The sequence below is a fragment of the Hylobates moloch genome, unplaced genomic scaffold (genome assembly GCF_009828535.3).
Source record: "Hylobates moloch isolate HMO894 unplaced genomic scaffold, HMol_V3 SCAFFOLD_3, whole genome shotgun sequence".
Classification (NCBI taxonomy): domain Eukaryota; kingdom Metazoa; phylum Chordata; class Mammalia; order Primates; family Hylobatidae; genus Hylobates; species Hylobates moloch.
In genome coordinates, this window is record NW_026652278.1 from 98130010 (window position 1) to 98148809 (window position 18800).

Here is an 18800-nt window from a genome sequence, read left to right on the forward strand (position 1 = left end):
ATCATTCTTTTCCAAGACCACCAACACCCTTTATCTTGTCAAATCCAACATCCTAATTTTATTTGACATCTTTGGTATTTGCTACTGCTAATCACTTCCTCTTCTTTCAAACAAGTTGTTCCCTTGACTTCCAGGACACTGAACATGCCTGAAAATCCTCTGATCCCACTGGCATGTCATGTGCAGCCTTATTTGCTGGCACTTCCTCTTTCTGCTGACCTCTAATTGCTGGAATCCCCCAGGGTTCAATCTTCTGCCATTTTCTTTGTTTTGTTTTTAAGACAGGGTCTCACTCTGTCACCTAGGCTGGAGTGCAGTGGGAGCTCCACTGCAGCCCTGGCCTCCCAGGCTCAAGTGATCCTCCCACCTCAGCCTCCAGAGTAGCTGGAATCATAGGCACATGCCACCACACACAGCTGATTTTATTTGGAGATGAGGTCTCACTATGTTGCCCAGGCTTCTTCAGCCCTTTTCTATCCACATTTCCTGAAGTCACCACTCTAATCACATGACCTTAAATGCCACCTAAATGCCAATGACCACCATGTCCACCGGTTATCGGAAAAATGTCTCATTCTTATGTCAAAGTGAAATTCTTCATTCCTCACTTCCCTACCCTAAACCTGCTCTTATCTCAATCTTTCACATCCTAATTATTGGCAGCACAATCTACCTCACTGCTCATGCCTAAAACACGGAGTTATCTCTGATTGCTCTCTTTTTTTTTTTTTTTTGAGACAGAGTCTCGCTCTGTCGCCCAGGCTGGAGTGCAGTGGTGCGATCTCGCTCACTGCAAGCTCTGCCTCCCAGGTTCAAGCGATTCTCCTGCCTCAGCCTCCCGAGTAGCTGGGACTACAGGCACCTGCCACCACGCCTGGCGAATATTTTGTATTTTTAGCAGAGACGGGGTTTCACCGTGTTAGCCATGGTCTCCATCTCCTGACCTCGTAATCTGGCTGCCTTGGCCTCCCAAAGTGCTGGGATTACAGGCGTGAGCCACTGCGCCCGCCTGATTGCTCTCCTTTCTTATCCTCCATACCCAATCCATCCACAAATCCTGTCAGCTGTACCTTCACTGTATCTCCCAGAACTGCCAATTTTCCACCACCCTCTACGGCTACACAGTCAAACCGCTTCTTCCTTCATCTGGGCCACTGCAAGAGAAGAACTAGTCTCTTGCTTCTGTTTCCCCTAGTCCATTTTCTACACAACAGGATCTTTTTAGAGTATCAGGTCACACCGCTGCTTCCCTGCTTTCCACCACAATTGGAATACAATCCATCTCTTTACCATTTGAATGGCATCTCTCACCATCTGCCTTCTCCTTAACATACACTATGCTCCAGTACACACGCTTTCTTCCTGTTCCTTTAACGCAGTAGCCTGGTTCTCACCTCAGGAAATATTCGCTCTTCTCTCAGCCTGAGATGATCTCCCTCTAGACTAGGGGTGTCCAGTGTTTTGGTTTCCCTGGGCCACATTAGAAGAAGAAGAATAGTCTTGGGCCACACATAACATACAGTAACACTAATGATAGCTGGAATTTAAAAAAAAAAAAGCACAACATCTCATAATGTTTTAAGAAAGTTTACAAATTTTTGTTGGGCCACATTCAAAGCTATCCTGGGCCACATGCAGCCCATGAGTTGGACAAGCTTGCTCTAGATCCTCACCTGAGGGATTTCTGCTCAAATGGGACAGCCTCTAAGAACTTTCCCTAACCCTAACCCTAACCCTAACCCTAACCCACTCCAGTCATTCTCTCTCCCCTTATAATGTTTTATTTCCTTCATAGCACTACTTACTTATTTAAGTCTGTCTCCCTTACTAGAAGGTAAACTCCATGTGGGCAGAAAGTTTGTCAGTTTTGTCCACTGTTACATCTTGAGTGTTCAATAAATACTGGGTAAACTAATGTATGGAAATGGGGGACATATAGCAGTAAAAGTACTCAATTCCTTTCTGAAAATCTCAATACTTTCCACTAATTCCACTCTGCTTCTATCTATATATGAAGTCCTCTCAACTCATTTGCAGATTCCTAGTAGCTTCTAACACCATGGAATGGTTAAATCAGTAATTCCTAAAGCTGGCTTCACATCAGAATCAACTGGAGTGCTTTCAATAAACTGCCTTTCAAACCTGTAATAAGGCACAGGGCCCAGGTGATTCTGATATAGCTCATCCAATTTTCTAGATGAGGGGTTGGCAAACTATTTCTGTAAAGGGCCAGATAGTAAATATTTAGGCTTCATGGGCCATATGGCCTCTGTTGTAACTACTAAACTCTGCCATATGGCACAAAAGCAGCCACAGACAACATGTAAACACATGGACATGGCTGTGTACCAATACAAATGGTGGAGCCAGATTTGGACCAGGCTGTAGTTTGGCAACCCTTGCTGGACCATGTTTCTCAAAAATTAATGTGCATACAAACCATATGAAGAGCTTGTTAAAATGCAGATTCTAATTGAGAAAATCTGGGGTAGGGCCTGAGCTGAAGCACTGCTAACAAGCTCCCAGGTGGTGCCGATGGTATCAGCATATGGACCAGCAAGGCATAACTTTAGCACTGGGTGCCAAACTTTACTGAATGTCATTATATCCTGTGAGGAATAATTTGACTGTTTTTTAATATGATTTCACATAATATGATCATACATTTTACAGGAAGAAGAATAAAGAACCTTGCTATATAGTTAGATTTTATAACACAAGGCAACTAGGAACAATACTCTAAATACATTTTATGGTTCATAAAGAAATAAACTTAGCAAAAACTCCATTCAAAAATTCCTCATTAATAACAAAACGACAGATATTCATTCACACACCTACCTATAAATAACATGGAATGCTTTCGTGCAAATTTCAGGCCTTCATTTCTATCGACTTCACGATTTTCCTAAAACATAAATGCAATGATTAAGAAGGGCTACCAAAATATAGAACCAAAATGCCAAGTGTCTGCCTTCTTACCTTATCAATTTTATTTCCAACTAGCATGTTTACTATGTCATTTCTTGTACAGTATGTTTCCAACTCATTTAACCAATTATCCAGTTTAACAAATGTGTCTCTTCTTGTGACATCATAAACTGAAATAAAAGGAGTCATTTTTTAAATAAGCATTAAAGAAAGAAGCAATGGCGTATTTCTGATATGTAGCTAGGAGTTAGCATTACTAAGCAATATAGACAAGTCTGTTTTTTATTGTCTTCAACGATTGAGTGTCTACTGATCCAAATGGAAGAAACAAGTGTTTTTTTTTAAAAGCATACACATTTCAATCCTATTAACATATACTGTCACAGAAATGAAATTATATCCTGTGTAATAAGTGAAAACCCATTTAATACCCATTAAAGTAAAACAACAGCTATTCCCATTCATAATGATGAATGAGGTCTATCCAAAAACCAGAGTGTTTAGATTCGAATCTGTGGCAAAAAAAAAAAAAATACATGAATGTAAACACCTATGACCCCATTAATTTGTTTATTACAAGAACCAAAATTTATAGCTTTGGAAAAATTGTAGTACATGGGTTCCTGGTGGTCTTCCTGTTATCACTTTCATCTTATGTCATTCTGCATTATAACAAAAAAGCTTATTAAAGTGTTTTATAAACTCAAGAGATGCTGAACCAAAAGGCTGTCACTATCAAGCCATAATATTTTAAAAAAGAGAATTCTACCTATTAATACAATTGATCAATATTCATTTTAAACAGTTTCCCAGGAATATCAAGAACAAGCACTTTTCAACAAATTACACTGAGAATCCACATCTGGTTTCTAAATTTTGTTTGATTATAAATCAATAGTGTTAAGTGTTTTGTGATATTTTTAGGACTGATAAAGCAGATTCTACTAATCAACAAATAATTTTCATCCTTTATAAACTGCCGCAAATATTAATATGCTGATGACTGAAGCCCAGTTTCTGTAACACTCCAAGACAGTCCAACATATGCTGATTAATCCTCAATTATGTTCTCATTGACATGTTTTCAAACCAAATAAATTAGTCTTGTCTTTATTTTTTAAGTGCTAGACAAGACTAAAATCAAGCTTTAATATTCATTAATATTACATGAAGTTAATACAACTACAATTTACATAAAAGAACCTCTAACGAGAAGTAAAACAAAAACATATTAACTTTCACAGACTAGGACAATCAGAAACTCCAATAAATATTTTTAAATAGTAAATTAAACACTTACCTAATATAACACCCTGTGCACCTCTATAATAGCTGGGAGTTAATGTTCTAAACCTCTCTTGACCAGCAGTATCCTAAAAATGATCATTATTATTAAATTAAACAAAGTATAAATAGACCTTCAATATACTAGTTTAAGAGTAGAAAGTCAAACAGCATTACTAAATAGTATTAACGCATGAGCTCATTAAAAAACTGGAACTTAAATAAGATGTGTTCAATTACTGACAAGTGTCACAAAATAAAATTATTTATAAATACTCATCTCTAGAAAAATGAAACTATGTAAAGGTTTTCTGCTGTTTTGAATTTAAGATTTTTATCATACATGAAATGAAACCCATGGTTCTAAACTCCAGCTGCACAATGAAATTTTCTGGGAATCTTGAGTCTAATCTCCAAAAAATTTCTGCTTAATTGGTCTAAGGTAATGACAGGGATTTTTTTTAAAAAAATCTTACCAGGTGCTTTTAATGTAGAATCAAGGCTGAGAACTACTGATTTGAAGAAAATTATGGGGATGTCTCACTTTAGGTAACAGATTTTTAGGTTGGGCTCTTTTAAGTGTTTTCTATGTATCTCCTTTTGAGAAAATGCATATAACCAAGCCATTCTTTATTACATGTTGTTTCTGACTCATGTTAGGGTTAGTGAACAATGTACACTTGGTAGAAAATGTAAATTTCATAAAGCAGGGACTCATCTGTTTAATCACCAGTTTAACCATTGTGCTGAGACCAATTCTTGAAAAAAGATAGTTGCTCAGAATTTGTTGAGGAAAAAAAAAAAGAATGAATCTATTTAACAAGCCTTTACTTCCAGGCCCAATTCCTTCTCTCTGTTGTCTTTCTACCATCCTTGGACTATGGATTCAAGGTACCTAAGATTATACAAAGCAGCTCAGCCCACCACCTGTTTTATTAAATAAAGTTTTATTGAAACACAGCAGGCCTATTTGCTTACGTATTGCCACATGGCCCACTTCAGGATTGGACTATTTCCTATCTGGCTCTTTAAGAAAAAGTTTGCAGTCTGCTGATGCAAAGTAACCTAAAGAAAAGTAAAAGTAAAAACATGTATCAAACCTCAACTTAGCTACCAGTCCCACTGCTGTAAATGAGGGTTTGCTATGGGACAAGCCGAAGCTCCTCTAGACACAAAAATGTTACAATAACCTGTAAGAGGTTTATAAGATTGGAGAAGAACTCAAACCAGGGGCTTGAGGGGCCTGAGCAAGACAGTAGGGAGGATCTGCAGTCATTTATAACCCCAGAAGAGGTTAAAGTTAAGAGGAAAGTAACGTTTCAATGTAAACCACTTTGAACATTCACCACTCTTCCACAGATATACTTACATCAATTTGAAAGCCTTTCCTTCCAGATCCTTACCACCACAGAAACTAATCCCCACCCTGCCATGCTTAAGTGAAGAAGTAACAGATTTAACGTAAATGTTCTAAACAGATAAATTTATAAAATAAATGATTTTTCTCTTTACAAAAATTCTCTCTGCCTCTAAGTTTCTTACAAAACCTGCCTTGGATTTTTAAATTATTCAATTTACATATTTACTCACCTTTTCAAGAACAATAATATAAATTAAAAGCTGTTTAAAGCAAAGTGAACTTGCTATCTAAAGCAGATTATAACTTTGATAACATGAGACGAGTCAATATTGTAGTCCACTAATCATTACTGAAATGGCACATGGATGCCCAGTGATCTTTTTTGATCACTATGCTCAAGTAATCAAAACCCAAATTTGCAGGGAAAAAAAAGTAATCAACTAGAAGCTAAAAGATATAACTACTATGCATATCATAGTAAAATGATTACTACGTATATCAGTAAAAGTGTCACCACTTTTAGGAAGCAATTGGTAATATATATAGTAAGAAACTAGAAATGCTCTTCATAGCCTTGTACTAGTACCTATTTCAGACAATCTGATTCATAAAAACTCAACAAAAAATGTATATTTTAAAATGACAAATCATTATGAGAATGTATCCTAGCTATTTGCTTACATGCAAAAAAATGACAAATTAGTAAATTCAAATTATTCAGTATCCAGATACATTATAACTTTGAGAACTGCACCATGTTAAGCATTTAACTTTTGGTAGTACAGACTATCTTTTTTAGAGAGAAAGAAAAAAAAAAAGAAGGAAAAGCCATTATTGAAAAGACAAGCCTTGGATTTGGAACAGCGAATTACTGAATTAGTGAATCTGGAAATTTAAGAAGCAGCTATTTTTCTATACAGTGAATTAGTGAATTTGGAAATTTAAGAAGCAGCTATTTTTCCATACATAGAACACCGTTCTATATTCATAACAAATAGTTTGGGGCAAGGACCAAGTATGAAATATTTTAGCCCCAAGACTTTGTGATAACAGGAAAAAAGTTTATTCTATTTGCATAAGGAAACTGTATCCATAACTTCCAGAGCTGGCAGAAAAACAAGTGAACATGAACTTTGTTCTCTCTGGTCTTCATTCAGATCAACTTCAAAAACTGCCTTAATGAAACACAACATAAAAGTCAGAACTTCAATTCCAGTTAAAATATCCATAAATCCTGATGTTTTAAAAGTAAAAACCATAGCAAGAAAGTTTTAATGTTGAAATATTACACTTGACTTTGAAACTTTGCTTGTGAATATTTATTAATAATTAGGCCAGATGTTTAGAGCCTTGCCATTTTTGGATTCACTTATAAAAATGTTTAAATAGGTGTTATAATTTAGGGGGTGGAGGGAACCATGTGCAATAGCATTGCATCAGGATTTATAGTAACTATAAAGTGTATATGCTTAAATAGAAGTTAGATTGTTGCTTGTGTTTGTTTTCAGAACAGGAATATGTGGTAGGTATAATAACATCTTTGTAAGATAAATGAAGCACAGCTTTTTGTCTCTATCCTGTGGTTTTATTTTCTGATGGGGGAAGGAAAGAAGAAATTACTGAAAGATACATAGACAAATTCAGGGCTAGGAAAGAACTAGAAAGGCTTAATAATAGATGTAGGGAGTGAAAGTGAAGCAAGGACATACAAAAAAGCAGTAGAAGAAAACAAGGTCATGATGAGTATGCACTTTCAGGAGGTAGGAGGGGCAGGGCTATGCTTAATTATTCTATTTCATCCTAGAGGAAGCTTCCAAGTAGGAGAGAAACTCATAAATAAAACTATAGAAGAATTAGGCAACTATGGATTCATGTATTTCTAATACAGAGGAAAGGCCTTCCTAAATACGTTACATCCAAATGCCATGATAAAAATAGCTGATACAACCATATAAATATTAAAACCTTGGAATGACAAGAACACCCTTTACCTCCTCTTCACCTCCCCATCCCTATATTCATCCTTAACAATATTGGAAGGTAAATGACAAACTGGAAAAAAAAATCTGTAGCATATGGCAGTTAGTATTACACACACACAAGAACACAAACATATGTTCAACTGATACACGATTTAAAGACAAATGATAGCTTAGAAAATTGTACCACATGACAAAGAGCTAATAATTTTATTATATAAAGACTTTAATGAAGAAAAAGATGAATGCTAACATATAAAATGGGTAAAATATGTAAAAAGAAAACTTATTTTTTAAAATGATCAATAAACAGGCAAAAATCTCTTATCAAAAGAAATGCAAATATAAGTAAAACAGTAACACTCAGAAGCAAAAACAGAATGATAACAGTACAGATAAGGATGTGGCAGAATGAATATGAATACAATTGGTGGGAGTATAAACTGAAAAAAAGGCTTTTTGGTGTACATTAATGTTAAGACTTCATATTCATTTCTACTTCCAGCTACACATTCTAAAGTAACTGGACAAATACACACAGACGTATAAATCAGGATGCTCAAAGAGCTCTAATCTTTTCTGAAAAGCTGGCAAAAATGTAAGTATCTCTCACTGAAGGTTGACTAAAAGTACAGCTATGAAATGGAATACTAGCTGGCCATCTAAACGGATACAGCACATACTATGAGTGGGGGTGAGGTGGTAGGAAAGGAGGACAAACAGGTTTAAAAATGTAAGATATAATCCCTTTGTTTTGGAAAACTCACATACTCGTATGTATAGTGCTATATATACATGTCCCTAGATATTTTAAAGAATGTTCACTAAAATGTATTCAGTGGTATACTTTTATGGATGTTCTTCTCTGCTACTGTCTTATTGTCTCAATTATCACTTTTAGAATGACCCTGTATTATTCTTACAGCCAGGGGGAAAACCTCTCTTCTTTAAAAAATGTTCATAGGCCTATGGTAAAAATGTCTCTTCAGTAATACCTGCCAGCCTTTTTATTAGGCAGGAACTAGAAAATAAATTTAAAACAAAACGAAACTATGAGAGAAAAACCTCACTGCAACCAGCAAGCCTCAGATACTACTCTAATCTATGTATTTCACAAAGCAGCAGCAAGGCCGGAAAGGGATAATAAATCAACCATGAAAAGCATATGGAAATCAGAGGCCCCCACTTTAGTATGGAAAAAGGCAGCATTCTTATATCGTTCAACACATTTTACCATAGTCTAGTCCAACATTTTCCAAATTGTTTTCTGTTAGACATTACTGTTCTGATTGATATTAAACATATTTGGGGGAAGGGGGCAAACAGGTTAACAAATTTAAAGTATTGTATGTTAGGAAAAACTGACATAAAAACATTAAACACACTTACATAGTTATTTGTTATTTGGGGATGTGTATTAGAAACAGTGTGCCATTCAGAGAATGCCAAGAAATATGACATCATACAATGCATGAACACTTGCTGTTTTCAATCTGTGACTGATGTACAAACAGCATTTACCATTTAACCACCATGTGGAAATATGTCTCGATTTGATGACTGCTGATCAGTTCTAATATGATTTCTTATGTTACAAACATATATGTATAATTATCACAGTATATGGGAAAATTAGATATATAAAACAGTATATATTTAGAATTAATATATGTATATATATAACCGATCATATTTAGATAGACAGATATAGATAGATCGGTATGTAGGTGGGTAAATAGACTGATGAAAGGGAGACACAGAGAGAGATAAACATAGACACTAAGCATCTTGGATATTTTTGACAGTTAATGCTACCTTATTTGACACTAGCATGAGGAGTTCTGGCTAGTACAGCAATGGGGATCAGAATGGTTGGATTGACAGGAAAATGAAAAGAAGCCAGTAAGGAAAAACGAGGCATTAAAAATAAGCCCAAAGTTTGAAACCTCAAATTTTATAAATATCTATACTAACAAACAAGAAAAATAAAATTTTTTCCTAAATATCACGTCATTCCTCCTCCCCTTAAAAATTGTCTTTAGTGTTAGTTCAGTCTAGATAGTCTTTTTAAAACTGCAAAGAAACATATCCAATTATGATTCTCTTTGGCAGATGAGATGATTTTTTAATATTCTGTTCTGTTTTGAAATATTCATAAAGAATTATGCATTGTAAAAATTTAAACAAAACATAGCTGCCTAATTGCCCAATTATAAGATATTACTGTTTATCCTTTAATCAGTATCAAATCTCCCAAAAGTTATTTAATACAAATTGTTCATTCACCACCTCTAGAACACTACACAAATCAATTTCTGCATCCTTAAAAAGTAAAGTTTAATATTTTAAAAATACATTTTAAAAACTCTTACCCATATTGCAAGTTTAGCCTTATTTCCATCCACTGAAATTGTTTTCACCTTAAAGTCAACACCTTAAAGAAATGAAAATTTTGATAAGTCTCCCAGTAAAACAGACTTTTAAAATCCATTACCAAGAAAACCAGAAAACAGAAAAGTCACTTTTATCAAATGCCCAGTTCACACCCCAAATTCTTAGAATTCTGGATGTGGAGATAAAAAGTGTCATTAAAATCCAGGATCTTAGGATTTAATCAGGATAAATAAAAATCAAATGCTTGTAGAATTCACTCACTCACCTACCTTCCATTCTTCCAAAAAGGAAAAACAAAATTCAATTTAAGGTGATAACTCACTATGCGTGTTAAAAGTCAAGAGCTGCAATTACAGTGCTCACATAAAGAAGACTATCCATGGCTGACTGTGGATCATGGCAGCTTCCAGGGGCTCCCTAAGCATCCACATGCTACTGTTAAGAGTGCTGTCCACTGCCAGCCAACCACTAACTCAGATCTTGACTGTAAGCAGCTTGGGGAACCAGTAAAAATATTAAAGGGCCACTCACTCCTTGTCATATAATCTCTTTATTTTGTTTTTATCCTAAAAAAATACTATTTTTATGTAATAACCTAATCAATAACTTGCTACAGCACAATTTCAATGAAACAATTTACACATGAAAACATTTATATACAACCATCTAAGAATCTTCTTAAGTGAAAGAGGAGTGCCCAAAGTCCTATGAAAAGCTTCTATAAGTACTAATTTATGTAAAGAAAAGAGTTTCATAAGAAGTCACACAAGGCTTTATTACAGCAGCCAAAAAAGAAACCTCTCCCTTTCCAGGAAAAGGAGTTGACACATGCCATCTGGCTTAAATGAATAGCAACTGCCCACATGTCTTTAAAGAGTTCAGTCTACCCCACTGGCCAGAGGGAAAACATTAGCTCAAGAAGCTTGGAAAGAAACTTTCAAAAGATCTTATTAGCTTGTCACAATTAATTCAGAACAGCCCCAACTAAGATGAACAGCACCCTCACATACTAAATGCTTAATAGAACACCTGTCACCAATATGGAAATATATTCGTAATTCTTGGAAGACTTGTGGTGATCCATTACATATACAAATTCGGTAATAAAAATGCACATTCAAAATGTGCATTATGCCAGGTCTTTCTGTATACCAAATATATATTTTTTTAAGTTTGGTGTTTTGAGCTGGGGTGATAAAGGAATTGATAAAGCCTAGAATGATGGGCAACCATTAGTAAAAGGACAGTGCTGATTACATAGCCCAAGAAAAACCTAAATATAAAATTTCTTCACAGCCAAACAAACAAAAAATCCCACATGCTAAATAATCTTGTATTTACCAGGTCTAAATAAAGAAGTTACTGTGCCATTTTGAAAGTGGAACCATCTACATAAACAACATGAAATTATCTACATTTTCTTCCTATTTAAAAAAAAAAAAAAGCAAAGCACAAACCCTGAGAAAATTCAGAGGAGGAAAATGGTTCCGACTTGGTGCAGGTACTAAATGACAGCCACGGGCAGACATTACACAGAGATAGCGTCTGTCATGTACACTCTACAGTTAAATTCTCAAGGTTTTTCAGGGAGTATATAAAGAACTAATTTTTTTTTCTTAATAATCCCAGATACATGTTCAAGAGCAGACAAGCATCTTTCCTCACTATCAGCTAATTTCTTTACTCAAGAAAAGAAACCCACCGCTTCCAGAATGTATGTGTTGTCTTCCCATACCCCATCTCCTCTTTCTCTTTTATTATTTCCTGGTTTTGCATGTTTGTTGTCAACAGTCTAATGACTGTCTCTGACATAAGAATAATTTGCATGTGGATAACTAACAATGTCTCTAAGTTATGCTTTTGACATATTATATCTGAAACTTACCCACACCATCCACAGGAGACACTGCCCACTGTGGTTCTGCCATCAAAGCCAACAGACACAGGTAGCCTGAAGGGGCACCTAATCTAAATCCAGGCCACTAAAGTCCCCAGTCATCTTCCCTAGGTTCCTCTGGTGAATCTCACATGCAGCAATTGAGCTCTTCAGATCTCACATGCTAAAACTGCTTCTTCATCATGCTTCTCTTTTGTAAGTGGCTGATAATTTGTCTTAATTGGTAGCAGCAGTGGGAGTCTTTTTGAGAGATTTGATTTTGCCAGTTTCTTACCCAATTTGATTGAACTATGTCTTCAATCTCTTCGTGTGGATAACATGGAGCTCACAACAGAAACAGAACTGTCATCTCAGCTTTTCCTTGTTCATTTGTGTTTGCATTTTTAATATGATCTTTAATTCAGTTTCTTTGCAAGAATCTTTTTTTAGGCACACTGGTAAATTTTCATGTTGCACTTACTGCTTATTTCAAAGGCTCCATTAATTATATTATCTAGTTTTAACTAAAATAACCTTCATGAAAAAGGCCAAAGAAAATATGAACTCAACAGTAGATATATGTGAATGGAAGACCAGAAGATATTAATGGAAACAGAAGCATACCTCTTGTCGAAGAGGAGAAAAATCAATCAATAGAAACTGACTCAGAACTGACACAGATGTTACAACTGTACACCACATGTTCAAACAGTTAAGTAGACATGAGTGACATAAAAAAGGATCAAACAGAACTTTCTAAAGATGAAAATGGGCTGGGCACAGTGGCTCATGCCTGTAATTCCAACACTTTGAGAGGCTAAGGTGGGAGGATCGCTTGAGGCTAGGAGTTTAAGACCAGCCCTGGCAAAACAGCGAGACTTTGTCTTGACAAAAATAATTTTTTTTTTTTTTTTTGAGACAGAGTCTTGCTCTGTCGTCCAGGCTGGAGTGCAGTGGCAGCGATCTTGGCTCACTGCAAGCTCCGCCTCCTGGGTTCATGCCATTCTCCTGCCTCAGCCTCCTGAGCTGCTGGGACTACAGGCGACCGCCACCACGCCCAGCTAATTTTTTGCATTTTTAGTAGAGATGAGGTTTCACTGTGTTAGCCAGGATGGTCTCAATCTCCTGACCTCGTGATCCGCCCACCTCGGCCTCCCAAAGTGCTGCGATTACAGGCGTGAGCCTCTGCACCCAGCCAAAAATAAACTTTTAAAATTAGCCAGGCATGGTGGCTTGTGCCTGTAGTCCCAGCTTCTCAGGAGGCTGAGGTATGAGGATGGCTTGAGCCTGAAAGGTCGAGGCTGAAATGTGCTGTGGTTGTGCTACTGCAGTCCAGCCTGGATAACAGAGCAAGACCCTGTCTCAAAAAAAAAAAAAAAGGTAAAAATGGCAATGTCTGAGATGAAAATACACTGGATGGGATTAACAGCAAATTAGATGCTACAGAAGAAAACATCAGTGAATGTGATGACACAGCAAAAGAAACTACCCAAAAGGAAGTAGAAAGAAAAGGTTCAAAGAAAATGAGAGACCATCAATTATCTGTGGGACAACTTCAAGCAGCCTAATATGCAAACAATGGAATTGATGAAAAAGAAGAGAGAAGGGGGGAAAATATATCTGAAGAAATAATGGCTGAAAAATTTCAAATTTGATGAAAAATATAAATCCACAGATCAAAAAAGCTCAATAAGCCCCTAGCAAAAAAAAAAAAAACTCAGAGACATCATAATGAAATTGTTCTAAGTATTTTAAATTAAATATTTTAAAGAAAAAGAAAAACACAACATCAAAATTTGTATGATGCCACTAAAGCAATACTTATAGGAACACTTATAGCACTAAACACCCATATTAGAAAAGAAAAGTGATCTAAAATCAATGACCTAGGCTTCTAAACTAAGACAACAGAAAAAGCAGCAAATTAAATCCAAAGTAGTAGAAGAAAGAAAATAAAGTTCAAACCAGAAATTAAAAACAGAAAAACAACAACAAAAATCAATGAATCCAAAAGTTGGTTCTATAAGAAAACCAATAAAACTGATAAACTTCTAGTCAAATTGATCAGGAAAAAGAAGACAAAAAATATCATTATAAAGGATGAAAAAAATCACACCATTTATAGATTGTACAGAGGTTAAATGAATGACAGAATGTTATGAACAAGTTTATGCCAATAAATTTGACAACTCAGATAAAAATGGACAACTTCCTTGAAAGATTAAAAGCTACCAGAATTTACTGAAATCGATCACAAAGAAAATATATATACAATATAGATAAAAAAGGAAATGTGAAGAGAGTCGAAGCATATTATTATGAAAAATCCCTAAACATATAAGAAGGCAGTAACGGAAGAATTCAGGAACAAAAACTCTTTAAGGAAATAAATAGCAAAATGGCAGAAGTCCTTCCTTATTGGTATATTAAATGCAAATAGAATAAACTCTCCTATCAAAAGATTGGCAGAATACTTTTTAAAAATTCAACTACATGCTTTCTATCACAGATTCACTTTTGGTCTAGAAACAAATATAGGTTGAGAGTGAAAGGACAGGAAAAGATATTACATACAAATAGTAAACAAAAGATAACAAAGGTAATTATATTAAAATCAGACAAAATAGACTTTAAGTCAAAAACTGTTAGGAGACTAAAGACAAAATATTTTGATAAAAAGGCCAATTCCCAAGAAGATACAACAATTATAAACATATACACCATAGAACAGAAGTCCAGTATATATGAAGCAAACACTTCATAGAATTAAATGGAAAAATAGTGTTACAACAGTCAGGGATTCTATTTATTTATTTATTTATTTATTTTCCTAAACACGAACCCTCCACCGAAAATACTGATTATTTTTATTGCCTGACTGAATTCCAAAACTTTTTTTTTTTTTTTTACAAATTACATTTTATTTAGATTTTTACAATTACAGTTTTATTACAAAGGATACAATATCAGGACCAACCAAAAAGAAACACATAAGGATGAGGTCTGGGAGGGTCCCAAACACAGAGCTTCCATGCCTCTCCCCTTCCTCTCCCCACAGAACCAGAGCACATCACCCTCTTGTTTTTTTTTTTTTTAATCCTCCCATATACTTTATCCTATTTTTTTTTTTATTTCAATAGGTTTTTAGGAACAGGTGGTATGTGGTTACATGGATAAGTTCTTTAGGGTAATTTCCGAGATTTTGGTGCACCCATCACCCGGGCAGTGTGCACTGTACCCAATGTGCAGTTTTTTTATCCCTCATCCCTCTCCCACCCTTCCTCCTGAGTCCCCAAGTTCCACTGTATTATTCTTATGTCTTTGTGTCTTCATAGCTTAGCTACCACTTATAAATGAGAACATACAATATTTGGTTTTCCATTCCTGAGTTACTTCACTTAGAGTAATGATCTCCAGTTTCAGCCAGTTTGCTGCAAATGTCATTATTTTGTTCCTTTTTATGGCTGAGTGGTATTCCATGGTATACATATGCCACATTTTATCTACTGGTTGATTGACGGGCATTTGGGCTGGTTCCATATTTTTGCAATTGTGACTTGTGCTGCTATAAACATGCATGTGCAAGTGTCTTTTTCATATGATAAACAGTCGGAGATTTTAAACAACCAATAAAATCACAGAAAAAAATTAGAGAATGCCTTGAGACAAATAAAAATACAATATATTAAAATTTAGGGAATGCCGTGAAAGAAACGTTAAGAGAAAAAAGATTTTTTTTTTTTTTTTTTTTTTTTTGAGATGGAGTCTTGCTCTGTCACCCAGGCTGGAGTGCAGTGGTGCGATACCGGCTCACTGCAACTTCTGCCTCCTGGGTTTAAGTGGTTTACCCATCCCAGCCTCCCTAGTAGCTGGGATTACAGGTGCCCGCCACTATGTCTGGCTAATTTTTGTATTTTTAGTAGAGACGGGGTTTCACCATGTTGGCCAGGCAGATCTCGACCTCCTGACCTCAGGTAATCTGCCTGCCTCAGACTCCCAAAGTGCTGCGATTACAGGCATGAGCCACCATGCCCGGCACAGAAATTTATAGCTGTAAACGAATATATTATAAAGGAAATAAAACTTCAAATCAATAACCTAACTTTATACCTTAAGGAACTAAAAGAGAAGAGTAAACTCTGTGCAAAGCTAGCAGGGCAGAAGTAATAAATAATACGAGCAAAGATAATTAGAGAATAAAACACAATAAGGAAAACTGATAACCAAAGTTGTTTTTTCTTAAAGATCAACAAAATAGACAAACTTTTAAACTAGATTAACTTTAAAAAAAAAAGACAGTGAGAGAAAAGATTCAAATTACAAAACTCAGATATGAAAATAGGGTCATCACTACCAATTTTACGGAAAAAAAAAAGGATCATAAGAATACTATGAACAACCATATGTCAACGAATTGGATAACATAATTACATGGACAAATTCTAACAAATACACAATCTGCCAAAATTTACTCATGAATAGAAAACCTGAATAGACCCATAACTAGTAAGAAGATTGAATCAGTAATCAATCAAGTTTATTCCCAGAATGCAAGAACAGTTGAACTTTAAGAAAAATGAATCAAAGTAATATATCGCGTTAAGAGAATGAAGGTTTTTAAACACATGATGATCATCTTGATGCAGAAAATGCATTTGACAAAATTCAATTCCTTTCATGATAAAACACTCAACAAACTAGGAATAGAAGGGAATTTCCTCAACATGATATACATCATATATGAAAAACCCATGGCTAACGTCATACTCAATGGTGATAAAGCTTTGGTTTTTTTCCAAGTTGTTTTGGCTAGTCTACTTCCTTCGCATTTCCTAGTGAATTTTAGAATCAGCTTGTTGATTTAAAACTAAAAGCCTGCTGGGATTTTGATAGGGATTATGTTGAATCTATAAATCACTTTGGGGAGAACTGACCTCTTAGCAATATTAAATCTTATGGCTACTGAAAAAGTTGTATCTTTCCATTCATTTAAGTCTTTAAAAATTAATCTGAAAGTATTTTGTAATTTTCAGTATTACAGGTCTTTGACAAATTTTGGTAAATTTGGCCGTGGGTATTCCGTAGATTTTTATTTAAAATTGCATTTAAATTTTTCATCTTCCTTTTATTCATTACTAATAAATAGAAATACAATTGATACTTTAAATATGGATTTTGTATTCCTGTGGATTTTTACATTCTTCTTTTCCAATCTGGATGCACTTCTTGTCTTACTGCCCTGGCTAAAAATTTCTAGTACAACAGAAGTGGTGAGAGCTTATATTCTTATTTTGTTCCTCATATTAAGGGGAAAACATTCTTTATTTTATCATTAAGTATGATGTTAGCTGTAAGTTTTTTATAGATATCCTTTATCAGGTTTCTATTCACAGTTTACTGAGAGATGTTACCAAGAATACATGTTGGATTTTTTCAGATGCATTTTCTGCATCTATTGAGATGATTACGTGATATTTCTTTTTTAGTTTAAAGTAGTGAAGTATGCATTGATTTTTTTTTTTAACGTTAAACCAACTTTTCCTTTGTGGGATAAACCCCACTTCGTTTTATTGGTTTATTATGTGTTGTTCTTCATGTTTCATATCAACTGATAATTTTTCAAAAGTGCAAAAGCTATTCAGTGTAGAAAGGACAGTCTTTTCAACTAATAGTGTTAGAACAACTGGATATCCATATGCAAAAGGAAAAAAAACAACTTCATACCTCACACTGTATTCAAAAATTAATTCAAAAAATTACACTTAATGTAACACTTTATAAACTATAAAACTTCTGGAAGAAAATATAGGGGAAAATCACTGCAACCTTCTGTCAGGCAAAAGACACAACACTGAACTCATCATCCATAAATGGAAAAATTAAGAAATTAGATTTCATCAAATAAAAAACATATGCTGTTAGAAATACACTTTTACACGAATGAAAAAAAATAAGCCAGAGACTGGGAGGAAAACATTTGCAAAGCATATATCATCTAATAAGGGACTTAAATGCAGAATATATTTCAAAAACTCTCAAAGCCCAACAAAAAGCAAAAAACCCACTTAAAAATTAATGAAAGATTTGAACACACACTGCAAAAAAATACACATATACAGTCTATATAAATGTGTGTATAGACGTTAAAAAGATACTCAACCTCATTAGTCATTAGCAAAATTCAAATTAAACCACAATGAGATCTGAACACATACCTACTTACCCATTTGAAAATAGGTTAAAATTTAATAAGGCTGCTTGTAGACATATAATAGGTGAGGGGTATAGAAGAATAAGAATTCTCATATGAAGCGAGTGGGAATGTAAAAATGATACAACTACTTTATAAAAATACGGCCAAACTGTTTTCCAAAGTTAAATATGCATTTATCATATGACCCACCAATTCCATTACTGGGTATGTATTCTAAAGAAATAAAAATTAGTATTCATACAAAATCCTATACCTGGATGTTTACAATAGGACTATTCATAATCACTAAAAACTGGAAACAACACAAATGTCTTACAATTGATGAATAGATAAACCAACTAAAACTGTGGTACATCCACACAATGGAATACAGCTCAGCAATAAAAAGGAACAAACAATTCACAGGAACTTGGATGAAGCTCAAAGGCCTTAAGCTAAGTGAAAGCAGTCTCAAAGGTGCACATGTACCCTAAAACTTAAAGTATAATTAAAAAAAAAAGGTAACATACCATATGATTCCACTTATATGACATTCTCAAAAAAGATAAAACTAGAGACCAGGTAAGTGGCTGCTGAGGTTAGAGGCAGGCGGACCAGACTAGAATAGAACAGAAAGGGATAGCACCAGGTAGTTTTGGGGATGATGGAACTATTTGGTATGCTGACTGTGGTGGTGGCAATTATATGACCATAAACATTTGTTTTAATACATATGTTAAAAATCAAACTGTATACCAAAAAAATCAACTTTAATGTATAATT

At 34.8% G+C, this 18800-nt stretch overlaps 1 protein-coding gene across 3 annotated transcripts in view; it reads right to left on the reverse strand.

The window, feature by feature from the left end:
- RAB18 (RAB18, member RAS oncogene family) overlaps positions 1-18800 on the reverse strand; it is a 34096-nt gene that overhangs the window by 1698 nt on the left and 13598 nt on the right. Inside the window, exons 3-7 of one of the 3 annotated variants that reach the window (XM_032144539.2) lie at positions 9927-9988; positions 5194-5280; positions 4232-4304; positions 2983-3101; positions 2842-2908 (exon numbers count right to left, since the gene is read on the reverse strand). In XM_032144539.2, coding sequence (XP_032000430.1) covers positions 2842-2908; positions 2983-3101; positions 4232-4304; positions 5194-5280; positions 9927-9988 — 408 coding nt within the window. The remainder of the gene's footprint in view (positions 1-2841; positions 2909-2982; positions 3102-4231; positions 4305-5193; positions 5281-9926; positions 9989-18800) is intronic. The other 2 variants (XM_032144531.2, XM_058436600.1) reach the window with 2 other exon arrangements.